Here is a 20,808-nt window from a genome sequence, read left to right on the forward strand (position 1 = left end):
GCGTAAGCCATTGTCCCCCTCCCTACAGACTCTTGACTGATCAAAGTGTCCAGGCAGCTGTAACTGAGGAAGCAAAGGTCCCTTCTGCCCCAATCAATAATAAGGAAAAGATAAAACCTGATGACAGTGACGCAGAGACTGATGAGCCACTGGCACTGCTACGGGAGGAGGTAAAAAAAAAAAAGAGAGGGAGAATATTCAAAGAAACTTTTGCTTCATCACTTCCTTTCAAAAAAAAAAAAGTCATGAGAAATATAACAACAAGATCCAAGGCCAGACTGGGGAGTCAAGAAGCCCTAAACCTGCCAGTGCTTCAGTTTTCCTGGAGAAGGAGAGCCCATATGGGTGGAGTGAACTTGGAACTCTTGGAACTTAGAGGAACTCTCAAATGTGGCTGCTGCACTTCTGAACTAGAAAAAGGGGTGGAGCAGTTTATCAGAGCAGAGGATATCATCGATGCCACATACAGACCCACAGGCTGAGACTGGGCAACTATCTTCAGCAACAAGTTGACTTTGAAATGGACTGAGGTATGTGGAACTGGTGAAGATGCTTTTAAGAATGTATGTACCGTAAGAATGAATGCTGGTGCAGGTGCAGAGGTAGCAGACTGCTTGGAACAGGATGACTGCCAGAATGAGGTTGGCATACCCTACACGTCTTGACTGGGGTGCAATCACAAAGCAGCTGAAGGGAGTCAAGAAGACCACCAGAATATGCCATCTCCAAGAAACCGTCAAGGTCCATCATATCAGTGGAAAAATGCTGCTGCTAAGTCTGTGGTGAAAGAGGACATTGGGCCAAGGATTGCCAAAGATTGACAAAGAGCAAACAACATCTCACACATGAACCATCTCCTCCCCCCATTTGGTTTCCATCATCAAATGTGAGAGACCATGAAGAGGATAAGGTGGGAGACACTCAACTAAAACAACTACTGCAAATAACTGACAATCCAAGACCAAATCCAATAATGACTATACAAGTTGAAGGACATTACCTTTTTTGGTGGACATAGGTGCCACATTTTCTAACACTGCAGAGACCACTCTAAAACTTCCAAATATAGCTTTCTGGCAAAACTCAAATATGGGGACATATGGTTATCTGGCATACCATTGGTTGATAAGTTGACTTTGAGGGTAACAAACAAGCTGAAACAGGTGACCCATTCTTTCCTGGTTTCTGCTACATGCCATGTAAATTAATTGGCTAGAGATTTATTGTCCAAATTGGAATTGATCATTTTCATTTCAAACGATGCTATGGAAGTGGTCAATTCCAGGGGTACTTTTATGCAAAATTACACCAAACTGGTATTATAATTGGGCTTTAACGCCTTACTATAATCCATACTCTGCTTATCAACAAATGTTGCCAGAATTAGCAAAAAACACCTCATCTACATTGTACCTCATGGATTATAGGCCAAGATAGGAACAATGTATATGAGGAGGAATGCTTTAATGGACCACCAAGGGAAAAAAAAAAAAATATCTTGCTTTTTATTGGTATCCCAGCAATACTCTGCATTCTCTGTTATACGAACACCTGCTCAATCTGCTCTTTTTCTATCAGACACCAGTCCAGCCCCACATCTCTGTGGGAAAAGAAAGAAGGTTTGAGGGCATTCATGATAGTTTTGGCTCACTACGCAGTTAAAAACTGGGAACTGGACTTGGGATAGTAGTAGAAACACTACATCAACCAAAAAGGGGTAAAAGCATATCCCGTAATGCAGGCAATCGAGGTTCACAGGCTGTGTAGTAAGGAGAACAAACCCAAATTTGATCCCAAAAGAATCACCAAGTGTGTTTTCTGGAAAACTTTTCAGAAATATTCTTCCACCCGAGGGGAAGTACAATAATTCAGAATATAAATGATTTGATGCTGTTGTAGTGGCGGACCACTCTTAGTTGGGACGTATTGTTTAGCTTCTTTGACAAGCTATCCAACTTATAGAAACTTAAATTGTACCTTTTTTGAGGTGGATGAGATGAGTTCCAGTCGATGGATGAACAGGGCAGGTGATCAGAGCAAGACAGGCAGCAGACAGGTAAGTAGGTTGGTAGTAACAGACAAAGCATGGACTCCAGTAATCCAACAAACGATTGGTAAGTGGTTGAAAAGGGTGATGGTTAAAGAAGGCACAACTTAATATCAAAAATAATGTCCAAATAGTGTTCAGCAGCGGTTCAATTAATTCAATATAGATTCTTTAGTGAAATAGCGATGTAAAGAACTGTATGCTAAATACGTTCCAACAGCTTCCTATGTTCCTTTGTTTGAGAAAGGTGACAGGCGGCCATCTTTATCTTAAACATTCTCACCGACTGTCAAAATAAAGGTCCCTACAAAATAAAGGGCCCTAATCTAACAAAATGTATCCATGCTCCAAAAGCATATAGATTATGCAATAGATTAACCTAAACTCAAAAATGGCTCCTACATAGCCGGCCCCTTATAGCTATTGCAGGAAGCAAGCTATAACTAACTAAAAGTAATTTTTCAAGGAGCCATATTATTCCCTTAAGCTCATTATGCATTATTCACAAGGATAAATGAGTGCAAAGATTCAGTGCATGCATCTGTATGACAATGTGTGCACGTGCGCAAGTTCATTCAGATTTCACTCAGCTTTAGATTGCTGGCCTTCCACTAGCAAGCAGATCTTACTGATAGGTCTTTCAAGCTGGCTTGTTTTGGTTTGAAGCCGTACACTCCGGACCAAGCCTTTGGAGTCAGGGAAGGTTTGAGTAACTCTAGCCAGCATCCATGATCCTCTTGGCGCCGTGCTATCGGCTACTAGCACGATGTCTCCTGGACAGAAGTTGCGTCTGACACGAGACCATTTTTTCCGTGTTTGCAGAAGACGGAGATACTCTCGGACCCAGCGTTTCCAAAATAAGTCGGCAATGTACTGGATCTGTCTCCAACGATTTCTGGTGTAAAGATCTTCCTTCACGAACAAACCTGGAGGTAGAACAGGCTGCACCTTAAGCTGCAGTATATGGTTAGGCGTTAACGGCTCCAAGTCATTTGGGTTATCAGAAACAGTTGTGAGTGGACGGCTATTGAGAATGGCCTCAACCTCACACATCACTGTCTGAAGGCCTTCATCATCCAGATACTGCTGGCTGGTGACTGATCGTAATGTCGTTTTGATCATGCGAATCAACCTCTCCCATATCCCTCCATAATGGGCACCATGGGGAGGGTTAAATGTCCATTTCACTCCCTTTTGGAGCAGGCTTTTTTCAATTTGTTGCATGTTCCAAGATTTCAAAGACTCTTTTAGTTCCTTTTCAGTGGCAACAAAGTTTGTTCCATTGTCTGACCGCAACTCAGACACTGGACCTCTTCTGGCAATGAAACGTCTGAATGCATGAATGCAAGAGTTGGTATCAAGGGAATGTGCAACCTCCAAGTGTATTGCACGGCTGGCAAGACATGTGAAAATCACGCCATATCGTTTTACAATGCTGCGGCCTCGTTTTACCTCTAATGGCCCAAAATAATCAACTCCTACATGCGTGAAGGGCGGAAGGTCAGGGGTCAACCTGTCAACTGGCAAGTCTGCCATCTTTTGTTCACCTGTACTCAACTTGACTCTTCTGCATTTGGTGCATTCATAGACTACCTTTCTAGACAGAGTGTTGGCGCAAGGAATCCAATATCTTTGTCTAAGTTTGGAGAGCGTGAAATTTCTTCCACCATGTCCAACTTCTTGATGGATGTGCTGAAGTAAGAGTTTGGAAACGTGATGGTCCTTAGGGAGAATAGCAGGGTGTTTCTGCTCAGTGGGCATTGACATTTTACTCAGACGCCCACCAACTCTTAAGATTCCATTGTCCATCAGAGGATCTAACCTGTAGATGGAGCTGTTTCTGTTTACATTTTGCATGCCTTTCTGCAAACAGGCTATTTCTTGTGGGAATCCCTGCCTTTGGCAAAACTGTAAGATTGCGACCTCAGCATCCTCTAGATCACTGATTGATAAACATGAAAAGACAGGTCCACATGCTCTTCCTTTTCTTGTGGTCATGATATGTCTGCTTAGATCTTTCTTGCCATTCTTAAGTAACTTCAATAGAACAGACTTGAACCTCAGGAACCATGCCACAGCTTTCTTTAGCCTCATCCAAGTTGAGAAGTAATTCATGAGGTAAGTAGTGGCATCACAGTTTTCCTTCACAGCAGCATTGACATTGACCACTCCTTTTCTTAATTCAGGGTCATCTTGAGAGAGAATGGGTTCAGATGGAAGCTCTGGCCAGCGATGAGATGGTTCCTTTAGAAAGTCTGGGCCACTGATCCATGTTGTTCTTTTCAGGAATGTGTTGACATGTAGTCCCCGAGAGGCGTAATCAGCAGGATTGAGTTTGGTGCCTATATACTTCCATTGGGAGACATCTGACGCACTTCTGATGACATTTACACGATTTGCCACAAAAGTTAGAAATCTTCTGCTTTCATTCCGGATGTACCTTAGAACAGTCATGCTATCTGTCCAAAACAGAGACCTTTCCAATTCCATATGCAACTCCTCAGATAGCATCTTGTCTATTCGTACGGCCAAAACTGCAGCAGTAAGTTCCATTCTTGGTGTGGTCATCAGTTTTAAGGGAGCAACTCGGGCCTTTCCCATTATAAAAGTGACGTGGACCTTGTTGCTACTGGTCAACCTAAGATACGTAACTATTCCATACCCAAGGTCACTCACATCACAGAAGTGGTGCATCTGTGCTGTTTTGACATCTCCAAAGTTGTTTGGTACAAGACATCGATTGACCTTGAACTCCCTCACTCTTGGAAGATCTTGCCACCATTGTTTCCAGGCTTGAGCATGGACCTCTGGCAATTCTTCATCCCATCCAATGTTCTGCTTGCATAACTCTTGCAAGATGTGTTTTGACGGAAAGGTGAGAGGTGCAATGAATCCAAGTGGGTCATATATAGAACTCACCATGGACAAAATCCCACGTCTGGTGCATGGATGCTCCTTTATTGTCACCTGGAATGTGAAAGTGTCTTCCTTAACACACCACTGCACACCGAGAGCTCTTTCAACTGGCAAATTCTCTATGTCAAGATCAAGATTCTTTATGTCCTTGGCCCTTTCATGCTCTGGAATAGAGGCCAATACAGCTCTGTTGTTACTAATCCATTTGGTCAACTTAAAGCCTCCAGTTGCACAGAGTGATTTCAGCTCTTTACAAAGTCTAATGGCATGGTCCTCTGTGTCCACTGCCTTTAACAAATCATCCACATAGAAGTTGTTCTTGACTGTGCTAGTTGCATCAGCTGAGAAGCACCCTTTGTTATCCTCAGCTGTCCTCTTTAAAGCATAATTTGCACAGCTAGCCGATGATGTTGCGCCAAAAAGATGTACGATCATCCTGTACTCTTTCAGTGGCTGACTGACGTCCCCATTTGGCCACCAAAGAAAGCGCAAGAAGTCCACATGATGAGATGGGACCTTTACTTGATAGTACATTTTCTCCACATCAGCCATGATAGCGATGTTGTCAAGACGGAAACGGACTAAGACCCCAATTAAGCTGTTTGTAAGATTAGGACCTTGAATGAGTTCTGTGTTCAGTGAGGTACCCTGATAAGCTGCAGAGCAGTCAAATACCACACGCAAGCTCCCCTTCTTTGGGTGAAACACACCATGGTGTGGAATGTACCACACTTTTCCATTTTCCTGAATCAACTGATCTTGGGGTACAGGTTCAGCATATCCGCATGATAGGACCATTTCCATGAATGCCCTATACTCATTATGAAAGTCACTACTCCTTTGCAACTTTCTTTTTAAAGACGATGCTCGTTGCTCCGCCATGTGACGGTTGTCTGGCATCATAGGATTATCCTTCTTGAATGGCAAAGGCAATTGATAATGTCCATCCAAAATTTCAACAGAGCTGTCCATTATCTGCATGAATTTGTGGTCTTCTACCGACATTTGTTTCTTCTCCTCAAAAGTCTTTTCTGGGAAATCATGGTTGTATTGCTGAATCAAAAGTTCACTCAGGTTATCAACAGAAATCCGATGTGCATGAACATATTTCTGACCTTGCTTGTTGATGCATGCATCCTCATTATGGAGAAGTCCATTCACCACCCAACCTAGCAGTGTTTTAATAGCAAAGGGTCCATTACCCTGGCTATTGATAATTCTCCAAGGTTCCATCACTTTGGGTGCATTAATCCCAATCAGAAGGTCAATCCCAGCATTAATGTTGGGAATATCAACGTCTTGAAGATAAGGCCATTTTCGAATATCTTCTTGTCTAGGGATATATTCCCTGTTGACTGGAATTTCTTGCTGAGTGTAAACTTCGGGTAACTTTATGAATTCCTTTCCATCCAAGCTACACACTTCCAGTCCCTTGACTACCAGGCTGTTAACAAATTTCTTTTGCCCCATAGTGCGCAGAAGTATTTGTTGATGTTTCCCATTAGCATTCAAGTTCCTCCTAAGTTGTTCTGTGCAGAATGTTGCGGAACTCCCTGGGTCAAGGAAAGCGTATGTCTGAACTACATGATTTGAATTACTCATTTTGACTTGAACTGGTATTATTGCAAGTGCACAGTGTTCATCACTACAATCAGGTGCTTCTGTTTTCAGTGAAACCAACCCACTGCTCACTGCCCTTCCTGAAGGACCTGCATTACTCTGCTCTTTCAATATGTTTTGAGGTATATGCAAGATAGTGGGATGTAATTTTGAACAAATTGAACAGGTTTGTCTATTTTTGCAAGTCAAACTCATGTGTCCTTTAGCGACACAACCAAAGCAGACACCTTTAGTCTTTAGCAGCTCAACTCGTGCGTTGTGAGACTTCTTCATCAGCTCTTGACATGACACGATCTCATGCTCACCACCACAGACAGGACAGAGTTTTGATGAACTTGATGGCATATTGGATACTTGCATTGTGCTCTCTTTGTTGTTCTTTGGTGCAACTGATACTGTTGTGGCGAAACTGCTCCCTCTGCTCTTCTGCATGGAACTCATTGACTTGCTACTGTTAGCGGCTGCTTTTGGTGACCTTCTGTTTGAGGAGCCATCTTGGAGGTTACCAAAGACTGGGTCTTGTAGAATCCTGGCCTGCCTTTCCAGGAAGAGGACAAGATCAGAAAACGTGGCTCTTGCTCCTGTTCGTTCCATGATGTCAAAGGCATGTGATCTCCATTTTTCTTTCACTTTGTAAGGCACCTTGGAGATTAAGAGCCTCAGGTTTAATGGAAGGTTCAGCTCGTCCATGTACCTTAAGGTATGCATTACATTGCAGCATCCACGGAGGAAAAGAGCATAACTGTACAGAGCTTCTCCATTGTCTGATGGGATGTTATTCCAATTTAAGGCTTTATCCATATAAGCATTGGTAACTTTAAATTCATCTCCAAAATGAAGTTCCAATAACCTTTTTGCCTCTGCATATCCTCTATCTGCATCCATATGAAGGCAACTTCTGACCAGTTCCTTAGGTTGGCCAGAGGTGTATTGCTCAAGGTAATACAGTCTGTCTTGGCTATTGCTGGTGTTTTTCTCAATAGAGTGTTCAAATGCCTGCATAAATGGTTTGAAGTTCAGAGGTTCACCATTAAACATGGGTAGATACCTAGTTGGAAGTAATGTCATTTTCTGTTGCTGTGCAATAAGATCAGCAACAGTACCCAGGTTACTGGTATCTGAGCTTAAAGGCGCATGTGGAATTCAATTGTAAGGTCTGAGCAAGCCTTTGCGACCTCCGCGGTCTTGTATCCTGAGTTAAAACCTTTTGCAATGGTGTTTTGGGAACAGTAGAAATTCTTGCGTATTCCACTGGTGAGGGTTCTGGATGAACATGTTCCTTGGTTCTGTCATAATTGCTCTCCAGATACGCATTCATGCCATTTCCTGGCAATTCTGAAACTTCTGTCGATATGATTTTAGAGTTCGTAGATTCAGCATCAATGCTCTGTAACAATCGCACCTTGGCATTAGCTGCAGCCAACTCTGTTTCAAGTTCAACTCTTTCCATTGCATTTTGCACTTTAATTTTTTCCATTTCCAAGGCATGTTTCTTCTTCAGTCCTTCAGTACGTTGCAATAGAGCTGCCTTTTCAGCTTCAGCTTTTAAACGTGCGGAAGACACTGACGAAGATTTTGAGGCAACACTGGCACCAGAACGTGAACGTTCTACTTTACTGGCATGTGCTGCCACAATGGATATACTGTCAAAAGGAGAAACCACAGTTTGGGATTCATAGCTTTGAGCACTCTTCCACACTTCTACCTCATTCAAAAATGCTTCAAAAGTTTGCATCTTTGGTTGATACCAATCATCATTGTCACTTTTCTTTTCCTCTTCCTCATACAACACTTGCACAGATTGATGCACATCTTTAAATTCATCCAATGCCACATGGAGCTGTTCAATGCCTGTATCAACGGCTTCAATATCTCCACTTTTTAATAATTCCTTTAATTCATTCATTTTGCGTGTACACACGCCAAGTTTTCCTCTGCGTGTTGCGCAAAGCTCTTTAAGTTTGTCATCAGCCATTTTTTTTTGAGAACAACAACAACAACAACAAAAAAAAACTTATTCTCCTTTTTCTTTTCAAAAAATTAAACACAGCACAGTTATCTTCAACTCAGTTGATTCTCATGGCTTCATTTAAGCTGTATATGCATGAAAAACAAAATCATGGTCCGCTCCAATAGCAAATCCAGTAACAAACGATAATGCACTCCAATAGTGAACTTGAAAAGGTAAGTTCTCAAAAGATCCAAAACTTCGTCAACTCCATAGTATCAAAAAAAAACATCTTCATTAGAAGTTAAACAAATGCTTCCATGGGTTCCAAACAATTTGATTGTAAAGCAGTGTAAACGGTTGCAAAGTTCTTTACTAATTGTAGTGGCGGACCACTCTTAGTTGGGACGTATTGTTTAGCTTCTTTGACAAGCTATCCAACTTATAGAAACTTAAATTGTACCTTTTTTGAGGTGGATGAGATGAGTTCCAGTCGATGGATGAACAGGGCAGGTGATCAGAGCAAGACAGGCAGCAGACAGGTAAGTAGGTTGGTAGTAACAGACAAAGCATGGACTCCAGTAATCCAACAAACGATTGGTAAGTGGTTGAAAAGGGTGATGGTTAAAGAAGGCACAACTTAATATCAAAAATAATGTCCAAATAGTGTTCAGCAGCGGTTCAATTAATTCAATATAGATTCTTTAGTGAAATAGCGATGTAAAGAACTGTATGCTAAATACGTTCCAACAGCTTCCTATGTTCCTTTGTTTGAGAAAGGTGAGAGGCGGCCATCTTTATCTTAAACATTCTCACCGACTGTCAAAATAAAGGTCCCTACAAAATAAAGGGCCCTAATCTAACAAAATGTATCCATGCTCCAAAAGCATATAGATTATGCAATAGATTAACCTAAACTCAAAAATGGCTCCTACAGCTGTGTTTTCCCAACAAAGACACCTGTGAGATCGATATGCGCGCATTACTGAAGTTTCAAAGTGTCACAATCAAAACTACAGTTAGTACAGGCGTGCTGGTCTAAAAAAGAGGTGTGTTCAGGCGCATTGCCGGCGCATTGCTATTTTAAGGAGCTGAAAATACACTGCGCCATAGACCAACTCAAACCTGGCCTAAAGTCTAAAGTCAATGGCGCAATATTTTTTTGTTAGAGCGCATTGGTAGAAACTGCGCCTCTGGGCGCGTCCACAGTGCGCGTTGACTTTGCTTATTACACACAGGGATGCGCATCACACAAACATGCCAAATATTAAAAACAAAAGGATTACAGTGTAAAAGAATATTATTGTGTAGGCTACATAAATATAAAAGCGTTCAGCTTTTCCGCCAACAAATTCCGCCATGTAAATAGCAATCCGCCATGGCGCGAGCGCATCTCGCTCTTAAAGGGAATGGGAGATGACACTCTGATTGGTTTATTGAATGTTATGCCCATTACTCATTAAGAGAATAGGGACAACCCATTTCAAAAATGCGCCCCGGCGCACGGACCGTTTTTCCGTCGTTAAAATAGCAAAAGTGGATTTGGACACGCCCTGAGTGCACCTGCGCCGTGTGCTTTACACTTTGTGTTTAGATCGTTAAAATAGGGCCCTCAGTAATGTACATAATGTGAAACGAGACTTCGCCCCGAGGTGGTGTGTGAGTGAGTCTTAAATAGTCCAGATAATAGGCTACAGGTGTATGTGGCAAATGATGATTGTTGTGGAGTGTGCATTTGACAGGCAGGGAGGATTATGGAAAGTGTAGTCCAGGAACTGACAGGAATCGTGACAGGTACCTTGGTCACCTCATTTTAGCAAAGGTTGCGCGCTAGGATTTGAACAAATTGAAACAGTTCAGAAAATTCCGGAACCCTTCACAAAATAAAAAATGATGTAATTTCTGGGAGTTATGGGATATTGTAGGCCATGGATCCAAGATAAAGCAGAAATGTCAAATCCTCTACTAACAACAGCTCATGAGCAGAAAGTTCTAACTGACAAATCTGTATGAACAGAGGAACGACAGATTGCATTAAAAAAAAAAATGAATGCACCATGTCTGACTATTCAAAAAAAAAAAAAACTACCCATGGCGATCACCATGGGGTTTTAACACAACCCCATGGTGATCGCTGTCGACCGATTGCATATTGCATATTATCTCAAACGTTTAGACACTGTCGTACGTGGAATACCACAGTGCCTTCGTTTGGTAGCCGCCGCTATTGAAGTTGTTTTTTTAGCGTGCTCGGATATGATGGCATTCAACCCTTAACTGTGTTTATTTCACATGCAATGCACACTCTGCTGATGCAGTCACAAATGACTCATTTAATAATAATGTTCAGTTCCCACTTACATTGATTGAAATTAAAAATATAGCAACAAGGAGAGAAAACGTTGGTCGGAGGAGGGTGCGAAATGTGAAGATGGGGTATGGAAAGATGCAAAAAAAAAAAAAACTTTTCCTGCCAAAACAACTGTATCTAAATTTTGCAAAGTGGTTTCATGGGGCAGACCACACATCAAAATTGGCAATTAATATTCTAATTGGTACTTCCTAGGAGGCCCCAGGATTTACAGTTGTAGTAGAGAAATTCTGTCAGAACTGTTATATCTGCGCATCGAATAACGTGGGAAGACGAAGTAAGCCACAAACTTACTCCACCCACCCCACACCAGAACTTCCTTTTCAGCACATCACGATGGATTTCTGGTTGACATTGTTGATATGTTTTCAAAGTGGGTTTAGTGTTTTCCAAGTAGAAAAGCTGATGCTACGACTGTAGCAAAAGCTCTAAATAAGAGAAGGTATCCCAAGGTGGGGAGTACCAGAAAGATTGTCCAGTGATATTGAGATCATAGAATTGGCAAACGAATTGAGAATAAATTTGAAAACTCACCCACAAAATGGTGACAAATCAGACTGTAAAAAACAAAATTGTGTAAAATTACAGCAGAAACATGTATGACATGGGTTCAAGCCTTTCCAAAAGTCTTGATGGTCATGAGAGCCTGAAAAGGGACCAGGACAGCCCTCAGCCCACATGAAATTCTTACAGGTTGGCCTATGTGAGTGGGAATCGAGCCTCCTCCCCAGGAGGGACTTGCGGCGATCGATGAACAATTGAGAAAGTATGATGTTTTTAACTAAAGCTATCAAATCTATCTACTTGCAGGTGAAAGCTGTTTTGCCAGTTCCAGGTGACGAACCCCAAAATTCCTATGAGCCAGGAGTCCAGACAGTGGATCTGGGTCAGAGACTTTTGAAGGAAGGCGTGGCACTGTAAGAGGTGGTTGGGGCCATATGAAATAATCCTGACAATCAACACTGCCATCAAGGTTGACGAGGATGATACCTGGATTCACGTGAACCTCACCAACCTGACGACGCGTAAACAGAGCTGAGGAACTACACCTGCTGAAAAGATCTCGCAACATGTCTGACAATGAAAATATTGAGACATCTGCGGGGCCAGCCAGACAAGCATGGAGTCTGGGATCAACTTTGGGCCAGCAAATGGTTCTGATTTTGTGCTATAACAATTCCAGTAATAATGTTATCTCAATTTTTAGGATCAATTATAAAGTTTGCTTTATGATTTTATTACTTATTCTGCTTATCATAGCACTTGTGATTTTATGTACTGCTAAATGTATTCATGTGTTAATTAAAAAGTTAATTCAAGAAGTATTAGGAGAGCAGGAAGGACAGTATGTACAAATGGTTAAGTTGGAGGAAATTTTTTTTTGATACTTGGAGAACAGAGAGAGCTGAAGATGAAGTCAGAGGATTTTAGAAAGAAACTGTATGGGAAGATGAAGGTCAAAAGCAAGTCATTTTAAGATAATGCAACTGGATTTGAGAATGTGATCATGTAAAAACGATCAGAGGGGGTCAACATGAAATGTACAAAAAATGCAGACTAAGGATGCTCAGCTCAAAGACCAGTCATATGATTAGCTTAGATCATTACAAACCAATCACCAGAACAAATCACAATGAAGAAGACATTGATTTTTACTCAACTGTAAGATTTGTGCATGTATCTTTCTATTCATTGAGACTCACTCTGTTGTTGTGACGACTGACTTCCCGGCCATAAATAAAACTTCATTTCTACAAAGAGCAACTTGGAAGTCGTGTCAGGTATATGCTGCGCAGCTAAGGAATAGAAGTACTAAAGATTCTACAGTCAAAAGACCACAGCAGAGACAGTGATAGTGTTGGAAGACTATAGAGTCGCCCTCGGGGTGAGGCTGTAATACTCTGAGTTAGTATTAATGATCCTGTGATCCTGCAGATTTGCCTTGTTCAACATCAGGAAGATTAGACCCTTCCTATCGGAGCATTCCACACAAATTCTTGTCCAAGCTCTGTCAAGCCTCTATAACTGATCTAGAATGCTGCAGCAAGACTGGTCTTTAACGAACTGAAGAGAGCGCACGTCACTCCTCTCTTCATCAGTCTTCATTGGCTGCCAATAGCTGCTCGCATCCAATTCAAGGCTCTGATGTTTGCCTACAGAACAACCGCTGGCTCTGCACCGCTATACCTTAACTCACTACTTCAGACTTATGCGCCCTCCAGAAACTTGCGTTCTGCAAGTGAACGGCACCTTGTGGTGCTATCACAAAGGGGCACAAAATCACTCACTGACCTTCTCCAGGTCTGTTCCTGGCTGGTGGAATGACCTACCACGCTCTATCCGAGCAGCTGAGTCTTTAGCCATTTTCAAAAAAATACTAAAGACGTATCTTTTTCGTCAGCACTTAACCCATAGTAGCACTTACCTTGATTTATATTCTTCTTCCATCTATTTGTGTATTTATTAAAAATAAAAATAAAAAATTCCTTGCTACGAGCACTTTACTGACGTAACTGTGACTTCACACAACACTTACATACTGTTGTTCTCATGTTGGTTTGATTGATTCTACTATTCTTATTTGTAAGTCGCTTTGGAGAAAAGCGTCTGCTAAATGACTAAATGTATATGTGCATCCACCATTGCAACATAGTTTGGAAGATACACTAAACAAGAATCTAAAACGATGGAGAAGGATATGCTTCTAAGTCTACTCGTCTTGGAAGAAGTTTCTCTTTGTTTCAAGCGTGTTGTTTTTAAATCGCTCTTTCCACATTCTTCTTCGTTGGCTGCACACTGTGCTCAGTACTGTGCATATTGCCACGTAGTGGACTCTCCTGTCCTGCTTGCGCATGCGCTGTTGTATGCGCACCGTCTGCGCGGTCTCGAAATTTGGGCTGCAAGCGGACGGTGCATGAACACGGATGGCCAAAGTATACCCGGGGCTTTTTTTTTTGTACCCTACAGGGTTTCCGCAGGTCTTAAAAAAGTCTTAAATTTAGTTGTATCATATTTAAGACTATAAAAAGTCTTAAATGGTACAAGAAAGTCTTATTTATCATTTCAGGAGGTCTTAACCCCTTCAGACCTGAATTTTTTCCACTGAGCAAAACATTTTTATCTACTTAATATTTGCTCTTCTTTACAGTTTTTCTCAATTGCTAACGCACTATAATTGATTCAATTCTCAAAATAAAGAAACGTCTCTAAACTATAAACACGTTTCACTTGTTTTCACACACATTCCAATTTTGTGTCCAATCAGGGTTTTATGCTTACACATACAGTATAATTACAGTACACAGTAAGAGGACTTTATATGAGAGAAATTTCTCTATTCTGTGTCCAGTAAACTTTAGCACATGTACACCCTCAAATTTGTAATTGTCAAATTTATTTGTTGCCGTTTTTTTTTTTTTTTTTTTCATGTGCTGTAGTTTTGCTGATGACTGCCTAAGGAAGGTAGAGAAAGTATTTTGTCAGAAGAAACTGTTATAGTACTGTATACTGTAATGACATTTGGCTGAAGGTGCAGAGGATGGTGTTCACTGGGCAGGAAAATAGTATGTGTATTTGCAAGTTTTGAGTGTCATCTGAGCCCAAAGTTTGATTCTGACAGAAGTGAAATTTTTGACCGAAATATTAAGATTTTCACATGGAAGTTTGATATTTGTACAAGTTGGTGTGTATAGTGAAGTGTTTCATGAATTGTGTGTTAGCGATTGAGAAAAACTGTAATGTATAAATAAGTCTAAAAACAAGATTTGTGCAAACTCTCATGTACACTACAATGGACACCAGGACTGAAGCAACAAAATTCATCAATTATAATCATACAGTTCTTATGTGCTGGAGTTCAAACACAGTACATGAACTAGCAATGAAGATTCTGAAAAGAACACATACTGTAACAATGAGTAATGCAATAAGAATGTAGAAAAAATGTAAGATGATGAAGGATGAAGTCTCAAAAAACTTGTTTGATTATTTTTGTTGGTTGCAGTGAGTGAATGGGAGTATGTGTGTATATGTCTGTGTGTGTTTGTGGGTATGTTTTGTGTGTACTTGCTGGTTTTGATAAATATATGATTGTGTGCATATAGCATCAAGGCATCAGTGTGTGTGCGTGTGTGTGTGTGTGAGCATGCCTGTGTTTTTGTGATTTATGAGGACACAAATTTGTATAGTGACATGAGTATTACACTGGTATTACAACGAAAACATGAAAAGATGTTGATCCAGGAACATGTCTTACTTGGCAAAATCACGGTGACCGTCCCAGCAAGCACGGATGTGTGGGGCCCAGATGGGTGTCACCTGGGCTGCCTAACTGGGGCCCAGCCGATTTTGTCCACGGTTTCCATGGAGGCCCCACATGGGTTAGCCCAGATGAAATGAACACTGACTAGAGAAATGACCTCTGACTAGAGTTAGTGTTACTTTAATTCAAGTGTATACAGATCTATGGGGACTACACAAATACTTTTAGATAGAGCAAGCATGAAAGCGGCCTTCTAAACAGTATAGTCAGTTACCTCTGTCTAGTGACCAAGACTGGCGAGTTTGTGATTGTGGGCCGCATAATTAATGAATGGCCAGTGCGAGGACCCTGTGCGACACTTACCCCTTTTCCACCAAGGCAGTTTGAGTGCTGGTTCGGAGCCAGAGCCTAGTTTCAAATCAGTTCTTTGTCTTTCGACACCCAAAGCACCAGCTCCGAACCAGGAAAAGTGGTTCGTAAGTAGCACCAAAACATTGCTGGGCTAGAAGTAAGAACCGCTTGCGTCAGGGGCTAGGGGCTGGGGGCGGGGTTACCGTGACCAACAAGAAACTTGTGACCGCCATTTTTGAAATAGCAGCTCGATTGTAATCGCCGTCTATATACAAATTACGGTGAGCCATGTTTGGATGCCGATGTAGGTTCGCAAAGCCATGAGCATCATCAGTAGTGAAACATCCGCGATTGTTGATAGAAGGCTTGTTCGAGATGCATCGGAGCAGCACAGACCGATTCGGCGGGTGCCGCGGAGTGTTTGAAGAGCATACGACTCTTGCTTTTGGATTGTTCTCGCGGTGCTTTGATGTTATGTGCCGATCGATCTGCGAGAAGCTGACGCACCTCGAACAAGCCTGGTGTGTTTGTGTTTGGCGCTGTGGCGCTAGCTTTGCTGTGAAATACGAGACATACAGTGACGTAAGACCTGGCTCTGTGCTGGCTCTCTAGCCCGTGGAAAGACAAACAGGTTCTTAGAAGGCTCGTCAGTTGAACCAACTCCGAACTGGCCCTAGCACTAGCTCTGAACTAGCACCCGGTTCGTGCTGGTGGAAAGGGGGTAACTGAGATCCAAATGAACGAGTACAATAAGAGTAAAGAGTTAAATAGAATATTCAAATGTAAAGCCGAATTATTATACAAATGACCAATAATCAATTGACATTCTAAACTAAATTCGAGGTCATAATAACATGGAGTCAGATAAAAGATTATTTGGAATTAAACTACTTTGCCACGCTGAAAAGACGGAACGTGCAAGAAACCTTCCCCGTCCTGTGGGAAACCGCCATTGGGCCGATTGGACGGGTCTTACATCTGCCTCTGGATACAGCCTATGCTATAGTCCAATCAGAGTCAAGTTACGCAAGACAGTTACATTGTAATCAGCCTAAAAAATCTTAAGTATAAAACTTAAAACAACAAACAACTTTACTCACTCTACACGAAAATCATAAGATAGGACAAATAAAATAATAAAATATGATTGATTTATTATATATTTTATTATAGCTCAGACAAAATCACTGACTCTGGTCTACTTTTCCTATCGGCCATAATTTTCAAAGAGGGTGAAGGTGAACAGGACAGCAAGTTATTAAAAGTCAAAGGACTACTGGACTAAAGGACTCTCTCTCTCTCTCTCTCTCTCTCTCTCTCTCTCTCTCTCTCTCTATACACATGTAAACAGACAGTATATGTTAGGGAAAACTGAAAAAGTAAAACCACTAACCAAGAAAAAAAATATCACAGAAACTTACAGTCCCGGAACAGAAAGTGAAAGAGAAGAACATGATGACAGGGCTGAAAATCAGAACGAAACTGAAAGATTGTTGTGTTCGAACATAGAGAGGAGAGCTGTTCGGGTGAGTAGCAGCATAAACCACACTTCTCATAAACCGTGTCGTATTAGACTTATTATTCGAACAAATTATAGGCTACATGTTTGATAAACCGTTGTGAGGGCAATTTATGCATGAATGTAGGCTATATATAAATAGGCCTATATATGTCGACACATTTTAGTATTTCTGAAGGACTTATAGCTTAATACAAACGCAGCCATGCATTTCTGCTCTAAACACTTGTATTTTGTTTGCTTACTGTGATTTTGTTGATATTTGGACTCTGTAAAAAGGCAAAATATTTCATTATAGTTTAGCGATATCAAGTGGACATTTTCTTCACCAGACTCTTATGCTGCGTGCACGCCACCTCGTATTTACCGTAATCTTGAGATGACATCACGTGACGTTATATTCGGAGCTGTTCATGTCCTTGGACTGGGAATTATGCGTTTCCATGGCACCACTATCAACGCCTATGAATCTACAGCGGTCAGGTGGTGCAGCGGCCACGTGTTACATCTGGGAGCTTTCAAAAAAGTCCCAGCTTACAAGCTGTAATTACGAGCTCTATGAGGACGTGAACACTTTTTACAAGTTAGAATCTCGTAACTACAGGAATTACGAGGCCGCGTGAACGCACCTATAGTCATCTTCACTGACGTCACATGATTGAATTACATGAATGATTTTTATGTGTAGATTTGAATGTTTTAAACTTGTCCAAGACCGACTTTGAAAATATAAAATATAAAAAATATATATAAAAATATTAATTAGTTTAGAATAATGATATAAACAAAGATATAGGCTACACAATAAAAATGATGAGATGCATGTTACTTTATACTGTCAATTTCAGAACTAAAGATGGAGCAGAAAACTGATGATGGTTGGCTTCACACAGATGACCTGCAGCACACTGATGTGAACATGACAGAAGAACATGGAGATGAACATCTTATGATTACTGGTAATAACTAGAACTAATTTCTAATTAGATTGGGATAAAATAATAGATAAATCTGAATGACTTGTTTGAGATGAGATGACTTTGCCTTGTCTGAATTAATTTACATTAATACTTTTATTCCTCTGGAAGGAAAAAAATATTTCATCCTTTTACCTGGGAAGACATCCAAACCTCAAGAGGACATCATAAGAAATGTTCTTCAACAAACACCAGATCTAGAGGAGGTGTTCACTGTAGCAGAGTGTGATTTCATTCTGGTTTTCTGCATTATTGTTTCAAGGCCACAACCTGACGTTGATGCTGCAGTGAATGAACTTAATGCCATCTCAGGTGATGTACTCTTAATGTAATGTGCATGATGTGTTTTGAAATTGTTTCAACTCATTTTAATAATGAATACATATAACAACTATATGACCACTCCATCAGAGACTAAACCAGCTGTCTTCATGGTGCTTCATCACACATTTGACACCGAGAAGATGGTACCAGACAGCAGCAGTCATGTGACCAGGATGAACACACTCACAGTGGACTGTCTGTTCTACAAGGACAAATTCCTGGACTGTGTTAGGAATCGTGAAGCTCTGGACAGAATTAAACAATGTTTTCCTCTACAGGTATCCAGTTCTTCAGGATAAATGATACATATTAAACAATATATAAAATCTGAAATATGTTTTTTAAATGTACAGTTTAGGGTAAATAGACAATATAAAATGTCATATTATTTAGAGATGACCTACTGTGCCTTAAACACATAGTTAAATATAATAAATAATAATCCAGTCATACTTTCTGATCTCTCCCCCAATCAATTTTCCAAATTGAAGATAAATCTGCTTTAGCATAGTAAACTGATTTATTTTTTTTTAAATGTTTTTTTCAGTACTGGGAGTCGTCGTTGTTCAGCAGATTTTCTTCACAAATACCTTCACAATACCTAAATTATGCTGCAACTCTACTTGATCCAGCAGTCCAGGCGTATCACTCTTTTCTGGGAGTAATTTCTCAAATATCTACCAGTGAGTATGATTTTTTAAAAATGTATATAAGATATCTTATACTATACAGATTTTTGTAATATAGTACATTAGCTGTATGTAGTATCCTTGATTTTCAGATTTTTTTTTTTTAGATCAGCCTAACAGGGGTGCTACAGTGGTGAAAAGTAATGGCTCATAACTTCTAAACCAGTCAAGTGTCTTACATCATTGTAATCCTTTACTCAAGACTTACAAATGCCTATATGGATTCTATTTTGGATTTTTAGAAAAAAATCCTAGTCCTAGATTTTTGGGCTGATCAGAACCAAACCAGTGCAGCAAGATTCTCTGGAGTTTGATTGTCAACAATTACCAAAAAAAAAAGTTACAATTTCGATTTACCATCTCTAAGGGCCACCAAAACGTTTTAAGTGGGCGGAGCCACAAAAATGGCTATAACTTGTGAACGGAATGAGATATTTTCACCAAACTCGGTACACATATTTAAGAGCTCATTCTGTGGTCACGTGAAAAAACATGAAAAAAAAAGTTGTGAGTTGTAAAGCTGTGTCTGAAACCGTTTACTCGTTCACTCATTCACTAATCCCTATATAGTGTATGGCATTTGAGTGCACTATATCTGCAAGGAGTGAATGAAATGAAGTGAGTGAATTCGGACGCTGACGTATACTCTGTGCGTCAGAGAGCTGGAGCTGTCGCAGAAAAGGCTTTGTCACACGTAGTGATAAAACAACTTTTATCTTACATATATAACGTACTATATAAAATAATATTAATAACAATAGCATTCATAATGATTTTATTTTGTAATTATACTACCTCCGTGCCAGCTTTGTGGTTTCATCGATTGTAGTTAGGCTATATAAATTTATTGGTTTGTCAGTCTTAATTTGTGTTCATAATACTATTTAAAAACTGCAAACAAAAATAAGCACACATTAACAAGTGTAAGCATTTGTATATATTTTTATTCAAGTTTATTTTTAGTTCGTTACTCATGCTCACAGATGATATAGCCATAGGGCGCCCTCAGGCGACCGTTATGATTACATTAGAATGGATATATGCTACCTACAGATGATTAACATATATTTTTTAAAACATCCACCAAATTATTATCTCTTCCTTAAAGTTTTGTGAGTTAACAATGCCACAAATTATTAAAACACCTGTGGCCGTATTCACAAAACATCTTAAGGCTAAAAGTAGCTCCTAACTTGCCGATTTAGGAGAAACTCTTAAAAATAATGGGTGTGTCAGTCCTAATTTTAGGAGTCCTAAATTTTTGCTCTAAGAGTATTTCAAAAAGCATTTTAGCGCTAAAACTAGCTCCTAAATCGGTGAAACGTTAGGAGTAGTCAAGAGGACTCCTAAGTCACTAAGACCAAATCACAAACAGTCCTAATCCACCCGAAGACACTGAACACCATTGAGGCAATAGCGATAGAGCCTTTGGTGCTGAACCTTTTCTTCATAAATGCAATACATTTTGATTTATAGATTTGAATCTACGATGAGACGCCAAAAAAATGTAACAAATAAATCAATATTGTATGATTACCTGTGGCAGAGTTCACACTTACAAATGATTGAATAGAGTATATATATATATATATATATATATATATATATATATATATATATATATATATATATATATATATATATATATATATATGTATGTATTTATATTAACTGTATATACTAGTTTAATTAGTGACAATTTTAAAACCTTTATGGCAACAATATGGCAACATTTTATTTTGATTATGGCAACATTTGTATTTTAAAACCTTTATTTTAATGTGG

At 40.1% G+C, this 20,808-nt stretch overlaps 1 protein-coding gene and 2 long non-coding RNA genes across 20 annotated transcripts in view; 2 read left to right on the plus strand and 1 right to left on the minus strand.

Annotated features, from left to right (window-relative positions):
• The window catches only part of LOC125266972, a 105,593-nt gene that overhangs the window by 74,732 nt on the left and 10,053 nt on the right, over positions 1-20,808 (plus strand). For all 18 annotated transcript variants that reach the window (XM_048188140.1, XM_048188139.1, XM_048188147.1 and 15 more), the window contains 3 exons: positions 18,122-18,322; positions 18,422-18,612; positions 18,882-19,017. In XM_048188140.1, coding sequence (XP_048044097.1) covers positions 18,122-18,322; positions 18,422-18,612; positions 18,882-19,017 — 528 coding nt within the window. The remainder of the gene's footprint in view (positions 1-18,121; positions 18,323-18,421; positions 18,613-18,881; positions 19,018-20,808) is intronic.
• The window catches only part of LOC125266976, an 81,100-nt gene that overhangs the window by 54,139 nt on the left and 6,153 nt on the right, over positions 1-20,808 (minus strand). Inside the window, exon 2 of the long non-coding RNA XR_007184594.1 lies at positions 6,811-6,817. This is a non-coding gene — a long non-coding RNA (uncharacterized LOC125266976). The remainder of the gene's footprint in view (positions 1-6,810; positions 6,818-20,808) is intronic.
• LOC125266977 lies at positions 16,805-17,993 on the plus strand. The gene is made up of 2 exons (XR_007184595.1): positions 16,805-17,040; positions 17,882-17,993. It is a non-coding gene; the product is annotated as an uncharacterized LOC125266977 (long non-coding RNA).

The sequence above is a fragment of the Megalobrama amblycephala genome, linkage group LG4 (genome assembly GCF_018812025.1).
Source record: "Megalobrama amblycephala isolate DHTTF-2021 linkage group LG4, ASM1881202v1, whole genome shotgun sequence".
NCBI lineage: Eukaryota > Metazoa > Chordata > Actinopteri > Cypriniformes > Xenocyprididae > Megalobrama > Megalobrama amblycephala.